General features: G+C 46.8%; 1 protein-coding gene across 1 annotated transcript in view; it reads left to right on the forward strand.

The window, feature by feature from the left end:
- Positions 1 to 12079, forward strand: part of EFNA3 (ephrin A3) — a 262691-nt gene that overhangs the window by 229305 nt on the left and 21307 nt on the right. The window contains exons 2-3 of the mRNA XM_085639989.1: positions 262 to 551; positions 5721 to 5786. Of these exons, the coding sequence (XP_085496115.1) occupies positions 262 to 551; positions 5721 to 5786 (356 nt within the window). The remainder of the gene's footprint in view (positions 1 to 261; positions 552 to 5720; positions 5787 to 12079) is intronic.

Genomic DNA, 12079 nt, shown 5'->3' on the forward strand with positions numbered 1-12079 from the left:
TTGCAGAAGTATCATGAGACCAGCTTTCATTTCAAATTTAGTTATAAATAAAGTTGTGATTGAATGGCATTCCACATTGTAGCTGGATATATTCAGGCACAAAAAGAGATGCTTAAAAAAACAAAACTGACCACTTCAACACAGTTGCAGAGATTTTGCAGTGTTAATGTCGTTTTTCATAAGTGTGTGTTCAGCTTAACTTTCCCTCTTGGTGACTCCCCAATATCTAACTGTTGTCCTCTCTGTATCCTTCTTTTTCAGCTTGAGGAGAGAAGGGTACACCGTTCAGGTGAACGTGAACGACTATCTGGACATATACTGCCCGCATTACAACGAGACCATCCCCGAGCACAAGATGGAGCAGTACATACTGTACATGGTGAACTACGAGGGCTACAGGACCTGCAACACCAGCCAGGGCTTCAAGCGCTGGGAGTGCAACCGGCCGCACTCGCCGCACAGCCCCATCAAGTTCTCGGAGAAATTCCAGCGTTACAGCGCGTTCTCGCTGGGCTACGAGTTCCATGCGGGACATGAATACTATTACATATGTAAGTACCTTGAGGTTTCAAGACCACACTCCACATTTACACAGGGCCACTTAGATGATAAAAGTGAAATTAAACTTCACCCATACTTTGTGATTAGACTGTTCCTCCTTGGTAGTTTTGCAATCCCTGTGTGGGGTGCTGATTTGAACTCTTATGTCCTATTATTCTGTTGTGGACTATCTTGGATTAGTTGGTTGAAGGAAAACACATGATCTAATGATGCTTGTGAAGACTCCTTCTCCAGAATGGAAAGCTTTTGCTTCTTTCCAGATGTGCGATTCCTCAGTGGACGAGCGTTGTAAGCTCCATGCAAGTAGCATGTGCAGCACCTTGAACCAGCTGGGTGGAGGGAAGCACCAACTTAATGCGTGTGATTCCTCCCACTCTAAATGAAGGAAGCGGAGCTGTCTCTTTTGTAGAGCTAGCCAGTGGTGAGATTCTAACCAACTGAAGGCTAACCTTGACATAATCATTGTTTGACTCAGAAATGTAGGTGGGGCAGCCTCTTTGGGCCAGCTTAGTGTTGCAGTGAGGACTGACGAGGCAGCCCATCACGATCCGCTGTAACTATTGTTGAGGAGCCACCACGATTCCTTCCTTTCTTTCTAGGTCCTGACTCGACAGAGCTGAGCTTTCTACCCAGTACGGCTCATACTAGCTTTTTAGCCAATAGCAATCAATTTTGGATCTGATTTGACAGCAGAGCCATTTGCATGAATTCAATCAATCATTAGATTTGTAGAGCGCTTCTTATCACCCATGAGGGTATCCAGGCGCTGGCAGGGTCCATTTGATTAGCTGAATAGCCAGTCCTTCAGGGGCCTTCAGTACTCTGGCAGAGATGATGAGGTCCGTAGATGAAAGGGCAGCTCGTTCCATGTCTTCGCTGCTAAGTAGGAGGAGTGACCTCTGCACCTGCTACGTTTGGGGGTGACGGTTAAAGAAAGGTATGCGGAGCGGAGGTGTCTGGTGGGCTGATGGAAGTCCAGGCAGTGGTTCAAGTGGACGGGTTTGCAGGTGTGTGTGGCCTTGTACGCATGGGTCAGTAGCTTGAACTGCCATATTTTCTGTTTCAGGGAGTCAGAAGTTTCTTGAGGTAGGGGGTGATGTGCGTTTGTCTAGGGAGATCCAGGAAGGGCCTGATGCGGTGTTCTGTATGGTCTATAGTAGTCGGAGGTGATCTGCGATCCCTGCTTAGAGAGTGCTTCTGTAGTTCATTTGGTTGGAGATAAGGGCCTGGATAATGGTGCGTCTTGAGCTTTGGGGCAGCCCTTTGAATGTCTTATGAAGCATGCGGAGGATGAAGAGTACGAGGAGGAGACGGAGTTGACCAGAGTAGTCATGGTTGGCTTAGTTGTCCAGAATGATGCCTAGGGTTCCTAGTGTGCTCGGTAGGAGTAGGTCCAAGTTATGAGAGCCACCAGGATGCGTCCCATTGGGAGCTTTTGTTTCCAAAAATCAGTACCTCTGTCTTGTCCATGTTGAGCTTCAGGCAGTTGTCCTACATCCAGTTGGCAGCGTCTGTCATGCAGTTGTGGAAGTTGGCGTAGGATATGATGTTGAATCTGTGGGTTTTGGCGATGCTGGCCAGAGGTTTCACATAAGTGTTGAAGAGGGTAAATCTGAGCAAGGATCCTTGGGTTTGGAGGGAAGGAGGATTTTTGTGTTCTTTCGCTGAGGAAAGAGGCAATCCATCTGAGAGCAGCTCGTTGGATGCCTGTCATGCAGCCTTGTGATGAGTGTGTGGTCGGAGCTCATATAGAAAGTTGCTGAGAGGCCTACGAGGATCAGAGCCTCGTACAAGTAAGGCTCGAATGTCATCGGTAGCAAAATGAGTGGGGGCTGACTCGGTGCCGTGGAATCTGGATTGGGAGGGGTCGAGTAGGAGGTTCCGTTCCAGATGTGAGGAGAGTTGTTGGCTTTTTACAATACTTTGGCTGGGAGACCAGTAGGTAGTTGTTGAGTTTGCTGGGATCTTAAAATGGTTTCAGTAGGGCGTTGACGTCTGCATGTTTCCAGTCCTCAGGGAAGGTGGCCCTGGTAATTGAGGCATTGAACAAGGTGATGAGTAAGTGGTTGATTCTGGCTTCGCCTAGGCTGAAGATGTGGTGAGGGCATGGATCGGTTGGGGTCCAGCGACTGAGTTCATGATGAAGGCGGTGTCCTGTGGAGTGAGCTGGCTCCATTCAGTTAGTCGGATGTTTGTGGTGGTAGCGGGGTTGTTGTGTTTGAAAAAGTCTGTGGCTTTGGGCTAGGGTTTGAAGTTGCTGTAGATATTGGTGATCTTGTCGTGGAAGAAGTTTGCAAGGTTGTCACAGTGGTTCTGTGAGGGACTAATGTTTGTTGCAGCTGAAGGGTTGGCGAACTCTTTGAGGATGTTGAAGAGTTGTTTGCTGGTATTGGAGCTTGATTCGATGCATGAGGCTAAGGTATTTTCTTCGACTCTCTCAACTGTCTGTGATAGAGGTTGAGGGCTGTCTTAAAGGCGGTCTTGTCGTTTGTGTCCTTGCTTGTGCCCTTCTACTTTCCAGTTGTTCACAATGTCGTTTAGCGTTTAGGTGTACCAGCTAGCCTGCTTGGTGGACCTTGAGGGGGTCTTGTTGCCGATGGGAGTGACGCTGTTGGCGGAGTTGGTTATCCAATGGTTCAAGTTATTGACGTTCTGGTCTAGGTTGTTGGAGGAGATGGGGGGGGGGGTTGTTGAGTGCGTTGGTCCATGTGTCCTTTGAGACTTTGCTCCAGCTGCGGTGGGGGGGCGTTGGGCAGACTGGGGGCGGAGGTGTGTGAGCTGGTGATGTTGAAGTGAACGATGAAGTGTTATATGTAGCCATATGATACATATACCCAGGTTCTGAGGGACACAGGGTTACCCCATTCTTTTTTTATAAGTGAACGATGAAGTGGTCGGTCCAGGTGAGTTCTGTGGTGCGGCTGTACCTGATGAAGTCGCTAGGGTATTGCTAGCAATTCTTTAAAGGACTGTCTCATTTCCTGCTCTTGGTTATTTTGCGTATAATTCTGCCTTTGAATGCATAAAGGACTGTTTTACTTCTGAAACGTACGTTCAGTCATGTCGTTGTTTGTTTCATTCAATTTATCTAATATTTGCTTATCAATCTTTTTTTGCAGTGTTTCCCCAGCACTTGCACAACCGATAGAACAGCTTTTATTTTGATAAGCAGCATTTTTGTGTACAATGCACACAATCAGCATTTGTGAATTTTGTACTTACATGCGCTGGTACATTAAAGCTAGAGCTACTGGCTCTGCCAGTGCTTGTTGGATTAGCATTATGGACGTAAAAATCCCAGCAAAAAGCCCGCATTGAGACTTGCTATGACCCCCATGAACTGAGGCCCGATGGCTGTGCAGTTGCCTCTCACAAATATCCGTTGCGCAGAACCCGCGGCTCTATAAGTAACCACTGTCAGACTCCTGAGACACACAGGCTGTGGGGGAAGGGTACACCACTCATGCTGAGGGATAATCCCAGTGCTTAATTTGAGCTGGTGGGTTCCGGTGCTCTGCACCCGCACTTAATTGCCAACACCAGCACTTATGACAGCTGCCACATGGTGCACTGTTTGTGTAATTTAAAGAATAAACCCCAAAAAACAGCTGTTTACTAATTCAATTTATATTGTAAACAACTAATGCCTACCTCCCAAGCCATTCTTATAGCTTTGGGGGCCTCGAACTGTCTGAATTGTCACACGTGTAGAAGTGTGATTGTTAGTAGCTGTGTGGGTAACAATGTGTGGTGCAAGCTGCCGTGGGTTCCTGACGAGGGCTCTGGCACTTATGGTTTTTTTTTGTAATACAAATTAAGCACAGAATCTTAGAGTCGACTCTGTGCCAAAGCCGCCTCAAGGATGGATGGGGGCGGAGTGTACGTTTGAGGGGGAGGGTATTGCTGGAACATGTTTATCCTCCAGCCTCTCTGTACTTTGCACCGACTCGGTTCTAGTTCTTGGTTTCCTGCCATAGCCAGATTAAACATTGCATTTTTACACCTCACGGAGCAAATAAAAACCTACAGTGAGTGAAAACAGCACAAGTCATAACACATCTCCGGCTTCCTGATAAGGAAGCCTGTCCTTGGCCAGCATGCTGGGGGAGGGGATGGTGGTGCGTGCAGTCTCCACCAGGGGGAGCCCTCTACCTGGAAGACCGGCCTGCATCCCTTTGGCATTCAGCCACCTGGTGCATGGCACGCCCTGGGACCCGTTCTTTTCTCCCTCTCACAGGAAAGTGTGACATTATCACGGTGGTCTCCCCTTTACACCATGTGTCTTCTTCGTGGTGTATTTCCCGTGTATATTTTAAATAGCATTTACAAACGGACCACTCGCTTTTTGCATCAGAAATGTAATCTATAGTTATCAGGCGAACCCATTGCATGTGTTCGAGACACCTTACTCCCTTCTATTGTTCTTTCTACAAAGCTTCAATTTAGAAGTTTGGCCCAGTCGGTTGCATCGCAGTGAACCAGAAGACTACAATTCCCAGAATGCCTTGGTTAATTTCAGTAAAAGGCAGGCCTGGGGCATGGTGTCCACACGGACATGGATTCGTCTGGTAACTTCAGTAAACAGAGCTAAAGTTATTTAAATGTTGAATTTGTCGATATTTGTTTAAATATACAGTAAACTACAATAAGGTAGGACTGGAGCATTGTGTCCTTGCTGACATGGTCATCTGGTAACTTTAGTTTTCAGGGCAAAATTTGTTTTAAATATTGAAATTGTCGGTATTTGTGTAAATGTATGTCAAACTAGAATAAGGCTATTTGAGCCCCTCCCATGCGTCTGGAAGGCAGCACCCTTATCCTCATTTAGAAGAGCTTACATCTCTGTCATTCTGCACAACATCCAGACACTTCCCACCTAACCCACACTAAACACCTCCCACCCTGCCGGCCGAGCACAGCCTATGCAGTGGCATGGCACACGCCTGCCAGAGTGGTGGTGGTTCACCAATGGGATGGAGCAGTGCACTATGTCCGGGTGGAGCAGCACAGGCCTTTGGGTGGGAGTTGTGTATCTCCTAGGTCTACAGGCAGCCAACCTCCCTTGTGGTTGTGTTTCTTCAAAGCTAGCAAGTGCGGTTTGATCCAGGTTGTGTTTTATGGTGACCAGATCTTCACAGTGGTTTCCCCTTTCCTTTCAGCAACGCCGACACACAACCACCGGCGGGCCTGCTTGAAGATGAAGGTGTTTGTTTGCTGTATCACCAGTAAGTATGATCCTTCAGTGATGCTGTCCCTCCTCCTGCATGCTCAGTAGAAGAAGAGACCCCACTTTCTAGCTCCCTATCAAATTTACAATTATTCTCCAGAAAGCTCACTCGCACAGGAGTCACGTAATGCTGGGTAGACAGGTGGTCATATGTGGGTAAACTTTGTCCACTTTTTGGGGGGGTTTACTATGTATGGAGCTTGCACCAGCCATGGCGAAAATACTGTATTTTATACTTACTTTAAGGGGCTTGGGTCAGCCTTCTCCAGCCATTGGCATCTTTTCCTCTGGAACCTTTAGTTAGTTGCTTCAAACATTGTCAGTCGCGCCTTGTTCGGTACACTGGGGTCTCATATTTTTTCTATTGCTGCTTTGGTTGTATCCTTCCACATGAACTGGATAGCACAGTGAGCTAATTAACAGCTGAAATCAGTCGTCAAGGGGGCCCGGCAGATCTGGGTAACAACCTGAGACATCTACAAATGGATGCAACAGAAAATATGCAGCCCTTGTTCTCTGTTGCATCCATTTCCCATGTGCTTTTGTGGGCCCTTCACTACAGTGAGTTCTCGGTTCGTATAGTGCGCATGTTCCTGATACGTGGGTCATACAAACTTCAAACCTATTGGCTTTGCCGATGCTCGTTAGACGTGGTCATCTAACCCAATTTTTGGAAGATGGAGGCAGATTTTGGTAGTCCTGTCCCATAGAGTAGAGGCAGGTACTGGGAGTGTCAGGTTCAATCCCATTCACTGCCAGCCTGGACCAGTGTTAGAAAAAAACACTCACTTCCTCGGTCTAGGGTTCCTGGGCCACTGGAATTATGCAGCACTGTGGTGTTTTAAGCATCATTATGGGTTTTCTATATTAATTATCTGTCATTTGCTGCATGTTTTTGTAGCACACATTGGTTCAAATTACTAACCAAAAGTGCCACACGTGGTTATGGACTTTGCAGGGATAGCTGGCCCCTTTCCGTTACTGATGGCTGTATTCAGGCTTTGGACTGCTACTAATGAGGGACAACTTTACCTAGACACTATGAATAGTTAAAATAACAAACTTACAAAATGAACAGGTTGTGCCGCGTAATTTGCTTTTCCTTGATGCATAATTTTGTCACCCTTGCCACAAAATTGATCTATCACAGGCTCATGATTCCAGTGCCCTTGGTTGCCACCTACCTCCATCTCGTCTGATAACTGTTCTTACTTCTAAAATTTTCTGTTACAAATCATTAGATGTGCCTACTCAATGGATTCAGTGGAAGCAGGCCATGACCCTATCTGCAACCAGCACTGTCTGAAAGAGGCCATTAAATGTAGAGAAAAAAACGTTCTCTGGCCACCAGTCCTGCATCTCGAACAACAAGCATTCTAGAACGTTCTGTCGTTTAATATCATGTTAGGTTTTTTAGATCCATTGTGGCATCATTCACTGGAGGAACCCTTGAACTTTTTAAATCTCTTAACTTTTTCGCATTCGTTATATTTAAATTTTAACCCGCTTTTCACTCGCATTTGCATGCTTTAAATAAAAAAAATAGTTCCCTACACTGCAACATGTTGGTGAATAATATTGCATCTGTTTTCTGCTGAAAGTGGAAGGTTTTCCTTGCTAAAAGAAGCCTATTTTTTGTAAAGCGGGGATCTGTTGGCTAGATGATCATTCCATGACGCGTCCCCTGTAAGATGCACCTACTCCCATAGTACGTGCCATAATTCCAAGGCTCTGGGTACCAGATCTAGTGAAGAGTGGCCTATCCTGGGCCCCGTGCTGGTGCAGGCATGCCTAGTTGGCTGCAGGTACCAGCTGTATGTCAGGTACAGAACTTCAGCAGTACAATACCAGACCGGTTTTGTAATGTTCAAAGGTACTGCTTAGATAACTGGCAAGAAAGTGCACTGGGCTGATGTCTGACGAGACACCTTTTGAAGCACTGTTTTTGAGGTATAAGTAAGTACCTTCTTCATAAGCTGAAGTTTGCAGAAGCGGGATTCTGCTTTTAATTTGAGAATAAATACTGCATGGAAGTAACTGCTGCAGGACACAGCTGTGTATGGCACATACAACCAAAAAATGCGCTCTGGCTGCAGTTGCAAGTCGTGTCCACCGACTTAACTAAAGTCATCCAATTTTTGTCGGGATGCTCAAGACAAGCTCCTCGCTGTTCCTTTAGATAGCATGAACTTTACTCCCCAGCCACATGAGAAACTTTCCCATGCAAGAGCTGTGTGGTCAAAGCCAAGCTCCAGACCACTCTCCAATCCCCTGCAGTCCAGGATTTGCCCCCTGTATTGGGTTTCCATCATTCCTGTCACTTTCATGGCTTCAGTGTAAAATGCAGCAAAAGGTGGTAGGTAGCTACATACACGGACTCCTACAATCTGTAAGAGAACAGTCGAAGAAACAAAGGTGCCTCTATAAGGGATTCCACAGGTGCCCACTTCAACCTATATGTAGAAGGAGAACTGTCGAAGAAAAAAAGCTGCCTCTATAAGGGATTCCATAGGTGCCCACTTCACCCTATAAGTGGAAGGAGAACAGTCGAAGAAACAAAACTGCCTTCTAGAAGGGAATCCATAGGTGCCCACTTCACCCTATATGTGGCAGGATATCTTTCTCCCAACAGAGCTCACCTTGATTACTTAGGGCGGACTGACCTTAAAGATTGGCCCAGCCGACACTTGATCCACCAGACAGCCCACTTCACTGCACTGAGTGGATTCCTGAATTCCGCTTAGAATGTCAGTAGTGGTTAAGTGGCACTCAGTCTGATAATCTCTGCCCCAGCATTCTAAAGCCTTATCTTGGACTACTTACTTAAGAAGATATGTTTCGGCTTGCGTCATGGTTTGGGTGCCCTGTTTCAGAAATTGAAAACCATCAACAATCTTTAGCTGAACATCATTCCTTAGTTCCTAAAAGGAGGCGGGGCTTGTCCCTTATAGCTGTCAGATTTCTATATAGATGCTGTGAGGACTGGTGAGAAGGTCCCCGCTATATTAGAATATAGTTGCAATATTAATGCAATTTATTGCGTCTTTCATGGACCGACATGCAATAGAAACCCCTCTGCAGTTCATCACCGAGGATGGTGCGAGACGGACTTAAAACCCATTACATGGACTTGATCCTACAAGTTGTAATATCATTTTTCATGCGTTTCCTAAACAAACGTGGCATCCTTCTAAAAGTATGCTTTCTGGATGTCTGTCACACGCCCGCCCTCGCCGCCTCCTGTCGCCGGATGGTCTTTTAAGATTCTGACCTGAGGGTACGAGGACCAAGGTTGATCATACAATGGGTATGCCAGCTGTCCACTGCCCTTCTGCAAGGGACAACGAGCGGGCACTGCCTCCTCGCAGGATGGCACAGGGTTCTCACAAGCTACCTTTGTATTAACAGGACACTCGTGTCTAGAGAAGAGTAACTTTCCCTTCCGGAGCTCAACGTCTCTTCTTCTGTTTTTGGTAGTTTTTTTAGCGCGAATTTGACCCAAAGGGATCCGGGCTCTTTACATAAGATTGTGATTTGCCCAGAATCACAGGATGTTGAGCGTCCCTGCCGAGACACGAACCCGGTTCCCCAGATTCAAGATCGACCCCTCTAGCTGTGAGGCCACATCCTCTCTTGTTACTCAACAACTGACCCCCCTCAGGTGACCAGTGTTTGTAGAAGATTACGAGAAATTACAAAGGGACGGGGCTATGGTTTAAAAAAGAACAAAATCCGTGAATCACTAAAAATGAGTCGGTGAGCCTGATGACTCACGGATGAAGAACAGGAAGCTGTGCCCTGACCCCCCTGGGCCCTCATGGGATCCGTGCAGGTGAGCGCCGCCTGCTGCTGGACGCACTTGTCTGCCTCGAGTTGCTGGCAGCAGGAGCCGGATTCCTCTGCGGGCTGACATTTCACAATCCCGGTCCAAGCCTGCTGGGAGCATCCCGAGTGCGCATGCTTTTTGTCATCACTGGAGCGGACGTGGCCAGGCCGTGTCGTCTGGTTACATTGCAGCAGATTGACTCATTTTCGAGGGCTCTGTCTTACCTGACGGGAGCAGAGTTGGCTGCCAATGAAAAGTGAGAAAGGCAGCCCAGGGCTGGATCTACAGCGAACGAGACTGATGGCAGCCGAGGCATGAGAGCTGTACCTGCCTGTGTCATTTTACAGAGTGATTAAGGAGGGTTAAGTGGCTACTTTGAGGATGAGTGTGTTTAGAGAAAGTTAATGCTGGAATTAATTTTTGGCACGGGTCATTTAGTGCCTTTGCTTTATAATATCCCGCACAGACTTCTCCCCAGGTCATTCGCTCACTTATTTTTTGGCCGTTTTCAGCAGCCTGAAGTGTTCCGCGACCCATCGTGGTACCCATAAATGCCTCCGCTCCAGAGGGGCGTCTCCTATGCCTTCCTCCCACACTTTGTGGTGTGAGCTGTTGATTTTGGAGGGCCTGAACCACGGTGCCAGATCTGAAGTCCTAGCCATCGACCCCCCTATCAATACGTGGCTGGAAACACCTCTGTGGTATGAACTCTAATGGACCATGTGATGCTGGTCTGGAGGAACACATTATCCTATGGCATTTACCGTCTGGTGCATGTGCTTCTACACAGAGCATCACCTGTGTATGTACTCCCCAGGGCACTCTCTCCCCGCCAGTCCAATCGGGGATGGTATTTTAATTCCTCTCCCGTCCCCTTTAAAAAGGAGAAACTTGGGACGGCAAGCGGGCTCGGATGGTGAGGGAACAGACCTTTCTACCGGGTTTAGAACCTGTGACCATGAGGTCTCACACAGGCCCCTGCAATGGACGCATTAGTCCACTGAGCCACCAGACCCACATGTTGGCGCCATTGCACACTTCCAGGTACGCTCAACCACTTGCTATGGCACTGCCCCAAGCTCCACAGATATTGGAGCGAGGTCCTGGCGGACATCGATAAGATGTTCGACACTGAAATACCCAGTGTTCCTAGCTACATTCTATTAGGACTTCCCAATACGCAAACCTACCCATTACATTCCAATAAAGGTAAGGCCATTACCCTGGCACTCTGCGCGGCAAAGCATGTCCGGTTATCAAAAGAGGCACTGATACTATCTAATATGTGGGTCCTCAGAACAGAAGTCAACTAAGGCATCCGCTGTCCGGCTTAGGTGCAGCTCTCTCAAAAATCTTTACCCATCATGGCTTTCAAAGATGTTCGCTTATGCCACATTTTACTTCTCCCAGTCATCAGAGTGAAGTGTTGCAGTGAACGCAGGTCATACGATACAGTCAGCACCATGGACCGTCATGCAGCCACAACTCAGGCTGCTGACCAAGTATAATTCTTTTTTAGAAGAACATGCTTGTTACTTTTCCATCAGTAAATATCCTGGCGCAAGCCACTGATTGATCTCCCCAGCATGGTCAGCAAATGGAGTAGAACTTTCCTCTGATCCATTCACTGACTAAACAAGTCCCTGAATATAGATCATACACTAATAAAACTGACTTAAGCATTAGTACACGTTCTAAGCTATTTAAATTAAAAATATGCAGTATAGACATGCAGAACAGGTGGAGGGGATCTCTGACGTGGTTCTTATCTTTGCTTCCAGTCATTCACTACAGAAGTATTGGCCTAATATTCAAGACAAACTTGAGTATTTTCTTTGGTACAAACTTGTTAGTGTACACATTGACTTTTCTCTGAATTACTATTATTGTTGCTCAAATTCGGATTACAGGGAACAGATTGAGGGCAGTCCCCAAAGTGTTAATATTGGACTATCACAGACAACTAAATGTCTTTTATTCAAGAGAACTGTATACTGACTACGAGGAAGCTAAAACTCTGGACCCTCTTTCTCAGCCATTTACATCCCGTGTGCTAGTTATCTTTTAAAAGCTGTTTATAAGGCACCTTGTGGCTTTCATCGTGCATAGTGCTGAATTTGTTATGTGTGTGCACTTGATTAAACAAAAAAGTCCGCTGCGAAGCTCCGCCGCAGTGTCTCCAATAACTCAGTACACATGGGCATGATATAACCGAGGGCCGTCATTCCAAACCTGAAGTCCTTCCGATATTTACCCTTGGGAGATCTCCCTCCAGGTCACTATAGGCACTATTTCCAGTCCTGGACTTTTGTGTGACAGCCTAATGCATTCTGGGTGTTGTAGGCTAGTTTTGGCTATATTGTACTACGTAGACTTAACATACCTGAAATCAGTAATTTGCGATCGTGTCCATAATGACCTGCAGTAAGGAGGCCATTCTAGTTTATTCCAAAACAAATTGGACC

Source organism: Triturus cristatus, chromosome 12, assembly GCF_964204655.1.
Source record: "Triturus cristatus chromosome 12, aTriCri1.1, whole genome shotgun sequence".
NCBI classification, from domain to species: Eukaryota; Metazoa; Chordata; class Amphibia; order Caudata; family Salamandridae; genus Triturus; species Triturus cristatus.